At 53.4% G+C, this 15,312-nt stretch overlaps 7 protein-coding genes across 10 annotated transcripts; 2 read left to right on the top strand and 5 right to left on the bottom strand.

The window, feature by feature from the left end:
• Positions 1-2: 2 nt before the first annotated feature.
• H257_13096 (hypothetical protein) lies at positions 3-1,115 on the bottom strand (the record flags this gene model as incomplete). Its single annotated transcript, XM_009840527.1, has 4 exons — positions 3-461; positions 527-631; positions 676-936; positions 981-1,115. The coding sequence occupies 4 exons, from the start codon at positions 1,113-1,115 to the stop codon at positions 3-5; spliced, it is 960 nt and encodes a 319-aa protein (XP_009838829.1).
• A 56-nt stretch (positions 1,116-1,171) lies between these two features.
• Positions 1,172-1,906, bottom strand: H257_13095. 2 transcript variants are annotated; one of them, XM_009840525.1, is made up of 3 exons: positions 1,575-1,906; positions 1,468-1,521; positions 1,172-1,415 (listed from the first exon to the last, which is right to left on the bottom strand). In XM_009840525.1, exons 1-3 carry the CDS (start codon positions 1,869-1,871, stop codon positions 1,254-1,256), a joined length of 513 nt encoding a protein of 170 aa, XP_009838827.1. In that variant the 5' UTR covers positions 1,872-1,906; the 3' UTR covers positions 1,172-1,253. The 2 variants fall into 2 exon arrangements, with proteins under 2 accessions (XP_009838827.1, XP_009838828.1); XM_009840526.1 differs by having other exon boundaries at positions 1,483-1,521.
• Positions 1,907-2,179: 273 nt separating this feature from the next.
• Positions 2,180-3,454, top strand: H257_13094 (hypothetical protein). The gene has a single exon (XM_009840524.1). The coding sequence runs from the start codon at positions 2,230-2,232 to the stop codon at positions 3,313-3,315; it is 1,086 nt and encodes a 361-aa protein (XP_009838826.1). The 5' UTR covers positions 2,180-2,229; the 3' UTR covers positions 3,316-3,454.
• A 53-nt stretch (positions 3,455-3,507) lies between these two features.
• Positions 3,508-5,853, top strand: H257_13093 (hypothetical protein). 3 transcript variants are annotated; one of them, XM_009840521.1, is made up of 3 exons: positions 3,508-3,721; positions 3,771-5,094; positions 5,144-5,853. In XM_009840521.1, exon 2 carries the CDS (start codon positions 3,830-3,832, stop codon positions 4,790-4,792), a length of 963 nt encoding a protein of 320 aa, XP_009838823.1. In that variant the 5' UTR covers positions 3,508-3,721; positions 3,771-3,829; the 3' UTR covers positions 4,793-5,094; positions 5,144-5,853. The 3 variants fall into 3 exon arrangements, with proteins under 3 accessions (XP_009838823.1, XP_009838825.1, XP_009838824.1); XM_009840523.1 differs by having other exon boundaries at positions 3,771-5,853; XM_009840522.1 differs by having other exon boundaries at positions 3,508-5,094.
• On the bottom strand, positions 3,508-5,856 carry H257_13092 (hypothetical protein). The gene is made up of 3 exons (XM_009840520.1): positions 5,646-5,856; positions 5,396-5,597; positions 3,508-5,351 (listed from the first exon to the last, which is right to left on the bottom strand). Exons 1-3 carry the CDS (start codon positions 5,824-5,826, stop codon positions 5,006-5,008), a joined length of 729 nt encoding a protein of 242 aa, XP_009838822.1. The 5' UTR covers positions 5,827-5,856; the 3' UTR covers positions 3,508-5,005.
• A 3,236-nt stretch (positions 5,857-9,092) lies between these two features.
• Positions 9,093-9,514, bottom strand: H257_13091 (hypothetical protein; the record flags this gene model as incomplete). Its single annotated transcript, XM_009840519.1, has 2 exons — positions 9,093-9,260; positions 9,335-9,514. 2 exons carry the CDS (start codon positions 9,512-9,514, stop codon positions 9,093-9,095), a joined length of 348 nt encoding a protein of 115 aa, XP_009838821.1.
• A 273-nt stretch (positions 9,515-9,787) lies between these two features.
• Positions 9,788-10,174, bottom strand: H257_13090 (hypothetical protein; the record flags this gene model as incomplete). Its single annotated transcript, XM_009840518.1, has 2 exons — positions 9,788-9,842; positions 9,915-10,174. 2 exons carry the CDS (start codon positions 10,172-10,174, stop codon positions 9,788-9,790), a joined length of 315 nt encoding a protein of 104 aa, XP_009838820.1.
• Positions 10,175-15,312: the final 5,138 nt, after the last annotated feature.

Here is a 15,312-nt window from a genome sequence, read left to right as displayed (position 1 = left end):
TGTTACCGAGGAGTGATTTGTTTGGACGTCGTGGGGGGTGCAGCTGCGTGGTTGTGATGGACAAAGTACTGTGGACGCGGCGTTGCCATCGAAGGAGGGCGTAGGGTTGGCCGAGTTTCTTCGTCCCGGGGAGTAGCTGGACCGACTTGTTGCCTCTCTTGCTGGAGGCGAAGTCGGTCGACCGTTTCCTGCTGGGAACGTTGCTGGAGCATGTGCTTCCACATTTGGATCTTCACGTCGCGGTTCGAAACGTCCAAATCGGGTGTGTGTTGGGGTGGGGTGGGGGGGGACTGCTGGGATGGTGTGGTTCGCATGACGGGCTGACCGTTGAATGTGGTGAGAGATGGGAAGATGGAGCTCAAGGTGGCCATGGCGAGTGCGTGGTTTGCAGCGCAGCCGTTGCCAGCTAAGTCCAGAGTGTGCAGCGACAGCATTGGTCGGCACGAATCAAAGCAATGCAACTACAGTCTCCGCCTCGAAAAAACACGACCACAAAAAAGATCGAGAGTTGTGGTGTACTACGTACATGATCGATATGGTTGTGAGCCAAGTGGAGCTGTTGAACGTGTGGAGGCAACATCGTGTGAAGCAGTCGAAGGGCGGGCAGTTCGTTTTCATTCAGATTCAGCACCTGGTCACGGAGTAAGAGAACCACACGTGCAACATCGTACAAACCTCCAAATGCACCAATAAAGTCAAGCGAGGCCACACATTGATGCAGTTGGTCGATGCATTGACATGCGTGAGCGACATGTTGTGTTCGAGCACGTCGATGTCGGTCAGGTTGTTGTCGGCTACATCGAGCGTCTGGAGGTGAGCCAGGTGTTGTACGCCGTCCAAGGACGTGATGCTATTGCGCGACAAGTTCAGCCACACCAATGCTCCCAGTACTTCGATGCCAGCCAACGCCACGATCTTGTTACATGACAAGTCCACCTACCAGACCGTTCAGTCGTTGCCGTTGATGAAAGTGTAAGTACCCGCCGCAAGTGCACTAGTCGGCCTACATCACTGAGGCTGCATATTCGATTAGCTGAGAGTGACAGCGATGTCACATGTTCATCCAAGTCCTCGGGAATGTATGCATATCCTTTGCGCGACAAGTCTAATTGCATCGGCGGCTCCGCGACGGTTGTCAAAATCCAATGTCCACCGGATAATCCAAACTTATTCGGAGATTCGACATCTTGGACTTTTCATTCGTGTGATATTATAGTTCTATGTGCTTCGATCGATCGCATGTCTCAAATGTCCTAAGCCCACACTCGCGTGGTGCGGTCCATGGCGTAGTCGACAAATTCGTCAATGGGGTGGATAATGAACGGAATCACACCAATGCCAACGCAGGTCGGTCCCCATTTGAGCACCGCTGGGTTCGCCTTCACGTGTTTGGCAACGGCTGACGAGGCCGCAACCTACGAAGTACATAACACATCACTTATAACGAACGAGCTCAAGGAGGGATACATGTACTGTATGTACCACACGATTGATCACAAACCCTGGAATGGCCACGCTGGCCTAGGGCGAAAATGCATCAAAAATCAACCTCAACGTCGGACATTTGTTCGTACGAATCCTTGCCAAATCAAGGTATCCGCTGCAGCCTTGACGGCCCGAGTTTTCTTGTTTGTTTCGACATTTCCCGCTGCAGACTGTGTGGTCGGGGTATCGTTGAGGGCAATCATCCCCTTGTCGAATGTATCCCCCAGGACGTATGCAATTGCCACCGCATACGAAGGACCAACACATCCCGGAAACAAGGGACGGAAGGATTCTCCAAGTTCATTGGCATACCCAAGGTAGCGCACAGGACTGTCCCGCCAAAGGTCCAACTTGGGCGCGGGATCAGCAACGTCACTCTTGGTCATCTGGCTGGACACGCGATCTCGCAACTTGATTGGTGGATACCGTTTGAGAATTTGTTAAGAACGCCATACGTCTGACTTGACTTTTCTATTGATACTACAGAAATAATATGGGTCCAGACCGAAGTATCCATATTAAAATTATATTATTTGAGTGGTTTGACTTGCACAATATAGGGACAATTGGGGATTGATTATTTTATTGTCAGCCATTAAACCAGCGAAAAAATGTATCTTGAAGTTGATCCAGCGGAGAATTCTGCAAATGTCAGAACCGACCGTTACTGGGATATCGATATTTCCGAAACTCCATTTCTTTACTTCCACGGGCGCCACAGTGGTCGATTCTCACCTTTGTACCATGACCGATGTCTTGACAAGCCGCGAGCTGCTGCTCACGATACTGGAGTTCCAGCCAGGAGTATGCCATCAACTCAAACCGTTCCTTGACGAGTACAACCAAGTCGCCATCTCCCTCTTGAGTTCCACACGACATGCGGAGCTGCTCTTTGCCCACAACATTGCCCTGCCTCAGGTGACCATGCTTCGCCTCCACAGCGAAATTCGACAAGCCAAAGCTGTGATAGCACTCCGCCAATCCCGCCTCCTTCTACAAGCATTCGATCTGCACGGCGCCACGTTTTACGATCGTTTGCGTCGCTGTCGACCCGAGATGCTTGATCAATCGTTCCTGTATATTGCAGTCGACACGGGTATCCTTGGCATTGTGGACTATTACCATCGGCGGCTTCCCCAGTGTTTCACCTCGTCCCTCATGGACATTGCAGCTTCGCACGGAGACCTGCGCGTGCTGAAGTACCTGCACCTTCATCGCACAGAAGGCTGCACGACCAAGGCCATGGACTACGCCGCAGCCCACCGACATTTGTATACACTCAAGTGGCTCCACACGAATCGCTCCGAAGGATGTACCGTTGATGCCATGAATCATGCCGCACAGCACGGTTTCCTCCCCATCGTTCAATGGCTACATGCGAATCGAAAGGAAGGTTGTACGACCTTTGCCATGGACGAAGCAGCGCGTGCCGGACATTTGCAGGTCGTCCAATGGCTACATGAAAATCGTACAGAAGGCTGCACCACTGCCGCTATGAATGGAGCTGCGCAAAGCGGTCATCTTCACATCGTCGAATGGTTGCACGCGAATCGAATGGAAGGGTCCACGACGGACGCCATGGATCGCGCGTGTGAAGCAGGACATTTGGCGGTTGTGCGATTCCTTGGAGACGTGAGGCTTGCTGAGTGGTCCCCGTATGCCATGGCCGCTGCCATTCGCAACGGCCATTTGGCAGTTGTCAAGTATTTGCACGAAGTCAAGGGGGAGCCTCTGAGGGGTCAAAGTCTCTGCAACAGCTACGAAATGAAGGAGTACATTCGACTGCATGCTTTGGCTGTGCCCCCGCAACGAAGTATGGCGACTGCGTAATTAGTGCTAGAGGCAATCTTGATGTGTTCTTGTGGAGCAACTCAGACCGCCGTAAACATTTCCTGGTAGTACAGTGTGTGTGCTTGCTTTTGACATAACCTCGAAGTAATCATTAGCGTTACGCATATTTATGATGGCATTGCAGTTACACATCTTCAATGTGGTACTGTACAGTGTACAGTAACTGGAAATCACGCCCGTTGACCGTTTGGGGCGACATGTTGGATCACAACTGGTGTTAGGTCCAGGAATATATGTCTTTCAAGCATGGCAAAAGTCGAATGAGAAGGCCCTGGTAGCATTTGGACCACGGGGCCATTGATATCACCAAGGTTGCGATCGCATGATGATGCAAGTGCTGACAAATCGCGAGTTGGTGCAGTCGATCTTGGAGTTTCAGACGGGGGTATTTTACCAAGTGCGGCCATTCATTCAATCTCACAATCGGCTACTAGAAACGCTTCATCCGCTAGCCCACCATGCCAAGGCTTTGATCACTCCCGCAGTGCCAGATATGGCGCGACTGCAGCTGCACAGCGAACTCCGCCACGCGGCTACGTACGTGTTGTTGCGGCAATCCACCCTCCTCCTCGAAGCTGTCGGCCTCTTCGGCCAGTCATTTCTTTCCCGGATCTATCGCTGCCGCCCGTGTTTGGTGGATTCAACAGTCCTCGCATTGGCCATTGAATCAGGAGACCGGAAAGTCGTAGTCTTTTTTCACGACCACGTCGTTAAGTCGACCCCGGACGTCTTCAAGATCGTGGGGGCTATGAATATCGCCGCTGGTCACGGCCAACTCGACATCCTCCGCTATCTCCATGAGCAGCGACCGGATGAAAGCGGATGCACGACGTCGGCGATGGACGCCGCGGCGGCCAACGACCATTTCACGGTGCTGAAGTGGCTTCACGTCCATCGAGCGGAAGGATGCACATTCCACGCCATGGACCGGGCAGCCCAACAAGGATCGCTTGCCATCGTCCAGTGGCTCCATGAAAACCGAACGGAGGGGTGTTCTACCGCCGCCATCGACGGCGCCGCCCGAGCTGGCCACGTGGATGTAGTCCAATGGCTAACAAGGCATCGAACGGAAGGCTGTACGAGTGCTGCGCTGGACGGAGCTGCGCAAAGCGGCCATTTGGCCATGGTACAGTGGCTCCACAACAACAGAGCCGAGGGCTGCACCACCCACGCCATGGATCGCGCGTGTGAATCGGGACATTTGAATGTTGTGACGTTCCTTGGGGACCACCGACGTGAAGGATGGACGCCGTATGCGATGGCGTCTGCGGTGCGAAATGGACATGTGGACGTCGTGCGCTATCTCCATGAAGTCAAGGGGGTGCCGTGTCCCTTGGTGGAAGTCCACATGGCCAAATGTAATCGCGCCATGGCCGAGTACCTTCTGCAACGGCGGACACTTCAAATTTACCGAGGCAACAGCAGCAGGAACTGTACACCCGTCCGAGTGACCTAACAAATGCCAATATGGCGGATGTAAGGATTGAAGACAGTTCACAGTTGGTGATGAGGATGTTAGGCTCCCATCCATGGATCATGGGCTTTGGTTGGCTGAGGATGATCGGACGATCCAGTTTAGACATAACGTGCGTTCATAGCAAGTTCAAGATCAAATAGCACCACTCCCCTCCAAGGGCAATTATACGGGAATACTACACGGCGGAGTAAACTATTTAAAGCCGCGAATGACGACGGTGGCCGTGGATTTGCACGTGTCTTCTGCAAGCACATGCGCCGAGCACGCGCGAAGGGTCGTGGGTACGTTGCTGCTAGCGTCTTTGTCGTAACATGTGAACACTTGGGACAGTTCGTTGCCGTGCTCGCACTTAAGGACCGCTTGGCCTGCGCCACCGAACGCGTCGCGGACGTCTTTTGTGGACACCGATTGGCCAACATGTTGCGTGACGAAGGCGGGCGTGCCCTGGACCTTAATCTTGTCGATCGCAGACTGAAAGAATTCCACTTGATCCAACCCGCTGCACGTCCCATGGCGCGACCACTCGTGGCCCCAAAACCTACACATGACGGTAACTTCCACACCACTGTAGGAGCGATGTACGAGTCATAATGCGTCGTGTTGGCAGCCACTTTGACGTTGGGCCAGTATTTCTCGAGTGTGTCTTCGCCGATGGCCGACCGCACAATGTTGATGTCCAGAGGTTCCTTCGTGCAAAACCCAGGATGCGGACCGTCTTCTAACTCGGGCCACAAGCCGTGAATCGTAAAATGGGACTCCCAGTATAGCTCAGGAACCCAGCAGCCTAGTCATGTGGTCTGCTCGTTGGATATAGACATGGAAAGTATCCAACCTGGAAAGTCGGTGCCAGCGCAAAATGAGGGCTGCCACGAGTGCGCAAACACATAAAAGTCAAAGTCCTTTGTGCCATGGGCGGGTGGATTTTGAGCGGGGAATCCCTCCGGATTCCCATTCCACACTTCAGCTGCAAAGGACACCGTCGTCGCCGTTGTCAGTATCTGGAGTCCTCTCATCAGTTCGTGGCAATATATTGATTGCAGTATGCTCATATCTGTACGTATCCGGACAGCTATGTCCGGATAACCTTGCCATCTCCAATCAGATTATATTTTGGAAAATGTTCCCCGATACTGTTTAATTTGCTAAATTAAGGTTTTTTTGGCGAATCAAATCGTGAGGTCGATTTATTGCCACGTCAAAACGTCAAACCACTCCAAAACGGCAAATTTCACCGGAATTCACAATAAGGTAATCCATCAATATCGCGAACGGTTGTCATTATATCCAATCCAATGGCTTCATTCTGTAATGAGGGGTTTTCATTGGATATGATTATATTCAGCCAAAGGATCAGGACACCACCTTGAAGTTCAAAACTATGTTCATTTTTATGTTGTCCAATACAAATTCCAACTTGTATCTTATTATAATGCGTTCAAATTTAATGAAGAATTGAGTTCATGTATAAATTAAAACGCGTCACGACACCCAGGTATATTATTTTGTAAATTAATATTCCATACATCCAAAACTAAGATATTACGACCGTTCGCGAAATACAAAGCCAAAAAAGTTTCACCAATTCTTAACGTTACGTTATAATTTCAAAATACAAATCGATTATTGGGATATTTCAGGCATTTCTTGGCACTAAGAAATGCAGCTGGATTTATATTTTCCAACGCTACCTTTAGTTTTTTTTTTATTCGAGGGACTTTTTGTGGTGGAGTGCTTCAAACATTTGACATTTTAGTGCACAAAAAGCGTTCGCGATATTGATGGATTACCTTACTACGTAGTACTATACAGAGGAATGCTATGGGGAACTGGAAATTGGCTAAGGGCGTGTTCGGAGCGACTTTTGTGTCAGCGGTTTTTAAAAACCGCTCTGGACGACCTCCTTGAGGTCGTTTACAGCGACTTTTGGGATTGTGGCTATTTATTGGGCAAAAATATCAGAATAAATTGTTGGTTGCAAACCAAAATTTCGCAGGAGCACGCCCAAAGCACACCCTTGTCGGTTGCCGGTGGTTCGTCACTCCACTCCGGTGTGTACTGGTAGGTCCTCGACGGGATAACTTTACCCATGTGAAGCACGGCTGTGGTAAGTCATTTCAATGTCGAGGGTAGCTGCACACAGAACGCATCGAACGCTGTACACATGCCCCTCCCGCGTGACCTCCTATTTGTACTGAACCCTAGGCTCTGTGTATTGTAAACTGATTTCAGGTTAGCTAGGCGTTGATCTTATGGGTTGCGCATGCCTAGAGTTAGTAGTGATGACTGCACGACTCCTTCGGGAAGGAGAAGGTCACACCGACGCACAAGGTTGAAACACATAGCATTGTCGGTCGGTTTAACCTTTACTGGTGCGCCATTAGCGTGGCAGTCTATATTTCCAAGCCGCCGACTTACGACTGACTTGCGTAGATACATATAATAGTTCTCATGCGCTATATCTACTCTACGTCGTTTCGCCACTCGCCGCCTGAACATTTGGCCACCACAGCCACCACGCGACAACAATTTTCTGCGCTCCGCTGTCATAGAGCTAAAATGGACAATGAATTTTAGGACGCATCATTGGTTGATTTTTCTCTGTTATTAAACAATGTCAGTGAAGGCAAAAAGTCGCTGTTATTTCAGCGGCTTGTGGAAAAAGCCAAAAATCGCTGACACAAAAGTCCCGAACACGCCCTATGACATGCCATACCACAGTAACGTTGATACAAACTGTGGAAGTGTTGTTCTGAAGGATAAGGGTGTGTTCGGAGCGACTTTTACTTCAGCGGCTTTTTGTTCTTCAGCCAATCAAATCCAATTCCATCGAATTTTGTGATTTACGCAACTGATTGGGTAATTATATTGCGATTAGACTCACATACTTTCGATGAACTTCGTTCCGTTGGTTTGCACTATGGCCACCATCGCTGTGACGATTGCGTTGCTAGATGGTCGTACCTTACCGGCTGCACCTGTGAATGACTACGTCGTTGGGGGTGAACCCTGACCCGCCGTAAAGTCCAGTGGTGGCAGGAACGGTTGGTTTGTTCAGTACCTGCGTTGCTCGCGCGCGACCTTTGAATCAATCGCTCAGCGTCTGGCGCACTCGTGGACATCATTGCACAGTCCACCGCACCGATCGTCCCACTTTGACACTACGGATCGTACTGCTCTGGCGTTGTACTACGTTACCCACTGTGATGGGCTCGACTGCGCTGCTCTAGTGTTTGGGATTGGAAAGACCAAAGCCTACGAGTACATTTTCGAGGTGCTACAGTTGCTCCAGCAATCACACCTACAGGCTTCGGTGGTTTGACGAACGTGTATGAATGATTGGGCTGGTTTTCCAAACGTGTTCGGGGCAATCGATGGCTGTCTGGTCATGATGAAGCGTTTCCGCCAGCACGAGGGGTGGCATTGTCGTAAGGGCTTTCCGGCTTTTAACTTAATGGCGTTGGTCGATGACAAGAAGGGTTTCATGGCGTACTCTTTGCGCCCGGGGTGGCAGAACGACATCATGTTGTTCCGCCACTCTGTGTTTGGCAAGCCATTGTGTTTCCACTGGGGGGGTTATTGTGGTCGATGCGGGCTACACACTACGCCTCATGTCTTGACACCATATCCGATTGTGTCAAACATGGGGGAGGCCGAATCACACTACAACCTCATCCACTCCCGCACTCGAATCATTGTCGAACAATGCTTTGGGTTGTGGAAGAACAAATTTCGTCTGTTCAAGAAGCCTCTGGAGTTCAATCGCCTCAACAAATGGCCCTCGTGATTGAAGCCACAGTAGTTCTGCACAATTGGATTATTGATCCTGCTGCAACTCAGCCAGATGAACGTGAATGGATGCACCTCAATGGTGACATTCTGCTACACTGCGAAAGATATACAATCGATAGCGTGGTAGCACAGGTGATTCGAGACAACGTAAAAAACTATCTTAATGAATTTGTTGAAGTCATATTTGAAAGCTGCAAGTTTATCATTAATCATTACGATGAAGGTAGTTCAGCAGCTCAGTTTGAATCGATGTGCTTTGTTCTACTGCTTATTGCAATTTATCTATCGCAACCAATAGCTTTCTCTTCTCTTGTTCCTGCCCTTCGTTGCTAACGACCGGCTGCAAACCTTGCATACCTTGAGCAAGACTCTCGCCCAATACAACTAAACTCTGACCAATGTCCATATTTTTCGGTCGCTTTGACCGCTGACGCGCAACTTCTGCGTCCACCACGGCCTGACGCTTGGACGTTTGGACGTTTGGCTGACGTCACCATCTGCATTGCTTCTGCCACTGTTCATTCGGACCGCTGCCGTCAAACGCGTAGCCGATGTGGCCCAGTCCGGCCTTGTTTCCCAACGCCGTGACCATATCGTCCCAATATGGCGGGTACAGCACATCCACTTCATTGCCGGTGGCTTGCTCGGCCAGCCGTATCTGGAATACTCGCACTTGAGGTTCGAGAACTTGTTCTTGACTGCCAGTGCTGGCACGCTCGTCCCGTGTTGTACGTTGATCGCAAGAGCGATTTTCCCCCAGATGATGGACAGCTGGGCTGCCGACCGGTGCAGCTCGAAACTTGCAGCGAAGTCGTCGCAGTGCTTGTCCAGCAACGTAGACACCATTTCTGTCGTCCAGACAGTCTTCGGGCCCTGTCCGTAACCCCAGACTTCTTGCCCTTCTTGCTGCATGGTGGCACAGCTGACGACGCCTCGCTCTCCATGTTCTCGAATGGAATGACCTGATTTGGATGGTGAAGGCTGGTATGTATTTGCGTATTTGATTGGTTTATTTACATCCAATGAAATCAAAAGACGGAATTGTAAATGCCGCTGACATTTCATCGACGTTTGCATCGACGCCAAAAACCGCCAACACAAAAGTCGCTCCGAACAGGCCTTAACACTACAAATGATAGCTATGGGCGTCGTTAACGGGCCTCCAGCTGCGTGTGTCGATTTGGGTTACACAGTCTTCAGAGATGAAGACAGCTTGATCGCCGACACAGTTTGCCACTCCCTATTCGTCTGTAGACTCGGGTTCTCATACAAACATGTACTAACGTTACGTACGTCTCATGTTTTCATGAACCCGAGTGTCCAAGCAGGGACCAAGACGGACTCAACGATCGCACAGATCGTTTCGAATTTGACTTGAGTCAGATTTATCATGGTGGCGAGGGCAGCGTTGCCACCCTGCAAGTAGAAACGATCCATGATGGGTGTCGGCGAATCATCAGCGTCCTCGACTTGCTGAGAATAGTCATGGTAGACTTGACTCATCTCCTCCATGTTGAGGTTTTCGTCGTCGATGTCGCGTTGAAGGCGGTCGAGTACAACGTTGGGGTCCATTTGGGGCGTTGTGTACAAAAGAGTTGTGATTATATGGACGTCATGGTAGTGCAGTGCAGAATCGTATACAGTTATGCAGAGTGTGAACGTGCGCAGAGGGAGATGGTAGAATCGAGAAGGAATTGATAGCGTTAAGACTACTACGCTATCACTAAGCTACGCGCAACCAACCATTGATGTATCGTCGGAGGAACACCTTGCTTGCGCAAGAGGACTTGTTGGTGTGCGAAGAGACACCTTGGACTAGTCATCCGGTTAGTAACCGGATGATGGGCACGGTTACACCCTCCCCTACTTAAGACAGAACGTGCCATCAGCGCATGTTCAAAATGAGAGGGAACTGTGGCGTGACAGTTGAGGTTGTGATGGCAGACGAAGGCAAGAAGCGCAAGGTGAACGAGATCGCCGAGGATGCCGACGTCGAAGAGGCCGAGGCGCCGGCGCAGCAAGTGGAGGTGGTGGACCTCACAGCTGAGTCGGATGACGACGGCGGAGTGGCGCCGAGCGAGGATGCGGCTGAAGTGGCGCGGCGTAAGGCCGACTGGGAGGCCAAGGCGGCCGTGAAGCGCGAACGGCTTCGACAGCTGGAGCAGCAAGCGGCTGCCGACTTGGTAAAGAGCGCCATGCAAACAGTGGGCGTCGAAGGTGTGCAAAAGCTGCTGGAGCAGCACTTGGCACGGGAGGAGGCCGTCAAGAAGGCAAGAGCGGCCGAAGAGGTAAATGCAAAGGCAAGGCGCGCCGAAGAGGCCAAAGCGATCGCAGCGGCTGCGACGAAGGCGGCGGACGAAGCAGCCAAGGAGGCTGTGGAAGCAGCGAGGAAGGTGATCAGCGAAGGTGTGGCTGGAACATCTGCAGGCGATGGGGGACATCCCAACGCTATGGGCGTTGGGGGAAACGAAAGGAAGGCGAACGGTGTGGGAAGCGCCGTTAAGACTGAGGCCAAAATGAAGGCCGAGCTTGTTGGACCGGAGCGGACCGGCCTAGCCCGAGACGAAGTGTTCGAGCAAGAGTTGGGGTTCCACTGGGATCGCTCTCGGATCTTCACGCCTGCCGGTTGGGGTGGCGTGGACTTGGAGTATGTGCGCGGCGTTACACGTCATTTAACGGTGGTCCGCGAGTTCGACGAGACTCGCGAGGATTGGGGATATCAGGTGGCCAATGCCGCCGGCGTTGAACGGTACCTGCGCTTGTTTGCAAGCGCCCATTCGTTTGAGTTGCGGGTTCTGTGGATGCTGCTTGCCATGGAGTGCATGCAGCTTGCGAGGGTGGGTTTTCACCGGTTTGACGAGTTCAAGGCCGCCATGCGCGAATTGCATGAACGGGAGCGCCTGGAGCGCTGGACGGTTGACGTGGGGCGGATCGAGCTTTGCTGGAATACATTGTAGCGTTTGTGTGGACGCTGGTCGGACAAGGCAGCGGGCGGCATGGGCAGTTGCCGCTGACAGCGGGGCGGTTGGCCAACTCGCTATCTAATTTTGCCGGGGTGCGGCAACAGAAGCATGGGCGTTTGGACGCACGGTCTGTCGCGAGGATCGCCGCCCGCGTAAATATGCGGCGCGGACCTGAGGTAAGTGTTGCTTCATATAATCTTCTGATTGCCAAGTTGTAGTTGGCCCGACTCGCACAGCGAACTGTCGACCCGTCGCTCCCGCGGGCGATCGGCAGTACCAGGGCGCTCACCCCTCGGGGGCAAGCGACGATGTCGGTGGCGGCGCCGGTGCAAGGGGCGCGGGTGACGCCAAGTGGGTTTTCGGTGCTCCCTGCGAGCGCCTGGTCGAGCGTATGGGCTTCGCCAACGGCGAGTTCCTCGACGTGGGCGCGCGAAGATGCGCAGGTGGCTGCGCGATTGTCGGCGGCGCGGCCGACGAATCCGTTCGCGGGGAATAATCCGCCGTCGGGACCTCAACAGGGCGGTCAATTGACAGCGGCGGAGCGGCAAGCAGCCGCAGATTATCGGGCGGGAGCGCGGGCGATTGCGGCGCCGCAACAAGTGGTGGTGCCAATGTCGGGGACGGCGACAGCTGGGGAGTCGGAGGAAGAGGAGAAGTCGGAGGCGGCGGAAGAGGAGGAGCCGCCACGGGATCCGAAGGATCGGTTGCCGTTACTTCATCGGTCGTAGGAGTAGGTAATAACGCTAAGTAACGTTTGAGTTTACCCACGTAAAATGTTGGATGGATCCGCCATGAGGTAGGCAGGTCAAGTTTGTAGTTGGTGGGACTGACCACGCGAAGGACGGCAAAGGGACCGTGCCAAGCACTGCGTAGCTTGACATTGGAAGACATTCCAACCGCTCGTGTGCGGAATGCATGGGCGGGCACCGCCGACTTGTGGAGGAGGACTCGGTCGCCCACGGCGAAGGACGCGAGGTTATAGCGGCCATGTTTGTTGGCTTGAGTGGATTGGCGCTGCTGAGCGGCAGCTATGCTGTCATGGATCTGTTGCATAACAGAGGCGCGACGGGAGAGGAAACTCTGAATGGTTTGGAGAGTGCGGCTGGGGGCGTTGGAAAGTACGCCTGCAGGCCGCGCGGTGTTTCCACCCCTACTTGAGGTCGAACCATCAAGCATTTGAGGGAGGCGGGGGTGTTGGAGATGGACCGCATAATGCGGCGAAAAGCCAGTGGACGCCTGAACCGAGGCGTTGTAAGCGAAAACCGCGTGCTGTAGCGTGACAGCCCAAGAGGAACCGGTGGAGACGGAGTAGCTCCAGAGGATATCTTCGAGGACGCGGTTGGCGCGTTCCGTTTGGCCGTCGGACTCGGGGTGATCCGAAGTCGACATATCGAGCGAAGTGTCGCAGAGAGCAAATAGGGTGGACCAATACTTCGCCGTGAACCGCGGGTCGCGGTCCGAAACGATGGAGTGAGGCAGGCCGAAACGACAGAAAACGTGGTCGAAAATGAGGCGAGCGGCATCCGCGCCGCTCAGCGTGTCCCGGACGGGGACGGCAATCACGTTTTCGACGCGCGGTCGACACAAACCATAATGCCGGTGTTGCCGCGGGCGTCGCGGGGCAGGCCAGACATGAAGTCCATGCTGACGGACGACCAAAGTTCGTCGGGAATAGGCAGAGGTTGGAGTGGAGCCCGAGAGGAGGCGGTGATTTTAGTGCGCTGGCAAGCGTCGCAATGAGCGACGTAGCACACAACGGATTTATATACATACGGGGCCACCAGTATGAACGCGCCAGGATCGCGTGCATTTTGTCGCGGCCGAAATGGCCGCCGCTGGGGGAGTCATGGTAGGATCAAAGGAGAGTGAGGCGCAGTTGCGCGTCACCAGGCACGACAATGCGCGGTGGTGAGTCCGCGGTGGGTTGAAACATCAAAAGCCCATCGGCGAGGGCGAAGCGGTACAAGGCCGACTAAGCTAGGTGGGGTTTGGGGGAAACGGGGTCGGTGAGCGCAGTCCCAAACCCAAGGGGCGTCCTTGAGGAGAAGCCGAAACAACGGCTGGGCAATGTCCGCAAAGTTGCGCGAGTATTTATGCAGGTACGTCGCAAGGCCCAGCCAGCGACAAAGATCCTTGACGGAGGAGGGGATAGGCCACTCCGAAATGGCCTTGATCTTTTCGGGATCAGCCCGTCATCCGTTCACCCCACTAAATCCCCCAGGACCGGGATTTCGTCAACGCCAAACATACATTGGCGAGGTTGGCATATAGTCCGTTGGCACGGAGGACTTCAAGCACCTTGCGGAGGTGGCCGCGGTGAACGTCGAGATCAGATTGCGTGGAGGACGCGCAACTGTGAACATAAATGTCGTCGAAGTATGACGGTGCGAAGTCGCGAAACGCGCGAAACTTCGCGGCAACCATACGATTGAACGTCGCCGGGGCGTTGGACAGACCCTGTGGCATGACCAGTCACTCCCATAACATGCCACTCGGCGTAGAAACCGCCGTTTTAGGGACGTTACATAGATGCATCAGGATCTGGTAAAAGCCATCGCGAAGGTCGATGGTGGAAAAAATGGTGGATCGACCCATGACGTCGATAATAACGTCCTTGCGAGGAATCGGCGTCTGAGCCGGAATCGTGGCTGCGTTCAATTTGTTAAAGGCGTGTACAATACGCCACTTCCCACCGGGCTTCTTCACACAGAAGGTCGGGCTGCTGTGAGGGGAAATGCTCTCGCGGACGTGACCCGCCGCCTTGCGGGCCGCGAAGAATGCGTCGATGGCATCGACTTGGTCGCGAGGAAGCTGCCATTGCCGCGTTACACAATACTTTGCGCCGGGCACGAGGTCGATCTTGTGTTGAACGCCTTTGTCGACCGGGAGGCGGCGACACGGTACCTCGGCGGGGAAGACGTCCTCAAATTCTTGGAGGAGGTCGAAGTAGGGGTTGGATCGTAGGGAGTCCCACGTCTGGGACTTCAAAGGAGCCGCGAGGACCGAGTCATCAGCGGTCGAGGTCGAAAAGAGATCCATCTCTTCTTCGACTGTGATCATCGCCAAGGCGGCAATATCGTGGGCGCGGAGAGATTCCACGAGCGAGTGGAAGCTCATCTCTGGCAGTGCCAGGATCTCGGAAGACGTCCGAGGGAGTTCGTGCAAGTTACAGGTTTCTTCGATAAACGTGGTTGCTAAGGTCGATGCAACTATCGGGGGCGGTAACGTATCCTCACCGATAACAACAGAGGACGACTCTGTTGGGGGCACGAAAAGGGTGTTGTGCAACACCGTGGTTGGGTCCGTTGGAGCCGCAGGCGCTGGGGCCAATGAGCGCACTGCGGGGCTAGGAGAGGCGAGATCATTACTCATCGCCTCTAGGGGAGGACCAAGTGGGTTGGTGGTGGACGGGGGAAGGCGATCGGCAGCCCGCCGATGAATCCAGGGTTGGCTCGCGTTGAGCCAAGTAACCTTGTGCACGGATTTGGCCTTCCAGTCAATCCATGGCTGGTGGGACTCCAGCCAGGACATCCCGATGATGAGATCCCATCTCTCATCGAGGTCGATAATAACATAGAACGGTTCGATCGAATCGAAACCGTCGAAGGTGATGGGAACGTCGACGATTATGCGTGGTTGAGACGCAGTGTGGCCGTCGGCCATCTTGACGCGAACCCTGTCGGAGGGATCCGAAGAGGGTAAGCGGTTGAAGCGAGAGAGAGTGGAGCGGCTGGCGTAGTTGTTCGA

This window comes from Aphanomyces astaci (genome assembly GCF_000520075.1).
Source record: "Aphanomyces astaci strain APO3 unplaced genomic scaffold supercont1.45, whole genome shotgun sequence".
Taxonomy (NCBI): domain Eukaryota; phylum Oomycota; class Saprolegniomycetes; order Saprolegniales; family Verrucalvaceae; genus Aphanomyces; species Aphanomyces astaci.
Note: the sequence above shows the minus strand (reverse complement) of the source record. Positions and strands in the feature narration are given on the sequence as shown.

What these genes read in the sequence shown, in the direction of transcription:
- H257_13095 (XM_009840525.1), bottom strand. Translation starts at nt 1,871, where the DNA reads ATGACCAAGAGTGACGTTGCTGATCCCGCGCCCAAGTTGGACCTTTGG. An exon ending in CCTTGATTTGGCAAGGATTC is followed by an intron (nt 1,522 to 1,574) that starts GTACGAACAAAT and finishes TTTTCGCCCTAG; the next exon opens with GCCAGCGTGGCCATTCCAGG. An exon ending in GTGTGGTACATACAGTACAT is followed by an intron (nt 1,416 to 1,467) that starts GTATCCCTCCTT and finishes TGTACTTCGTAG; the next exon opens with GTTGCGGCCTCGTCAGCCGT.
- H257_13094 (XM_009840524.1), top strand. Translation starts at nt 2,230, where the DNA reads ATGACCGATGTCTTGACAAGCCGCGAGCTGCTGCTCACGATACTGGAG.
- H257_13093 (XM_009840522.1), top strand. Translation starts at nt 3,659, where the DNA reads ATGATGATGCAAGTGCTGACAAATCGCGAGTTGGTGCAGTCGATCTTG.
- H257_13092 (XM_009840520.1), bottom strand. Translation starts at nt 5,826, where the DNA reads ATGAGAGGACTCCAGATACTGACAACGGCGACGACGGTGTCCTTTGCA. An exon ending in CGCTGGCACCGACTTTCCAG is followed by an intron (nt 5,598 to 5,645) that starts GTTGGATACTTT and finishes CCACATGACTAG; the next exon opens with GCTGCTGGGTTCCTGAGCTA. An exon ending in AACACGACGCATTATGACTC is followed by an intron (nt 5,352 to 5,395) that starts GTACATCGCTCC and finishes CGTCATGTGTAG; the next exon opens with GTTTTGGGGCCACGAGTGGT.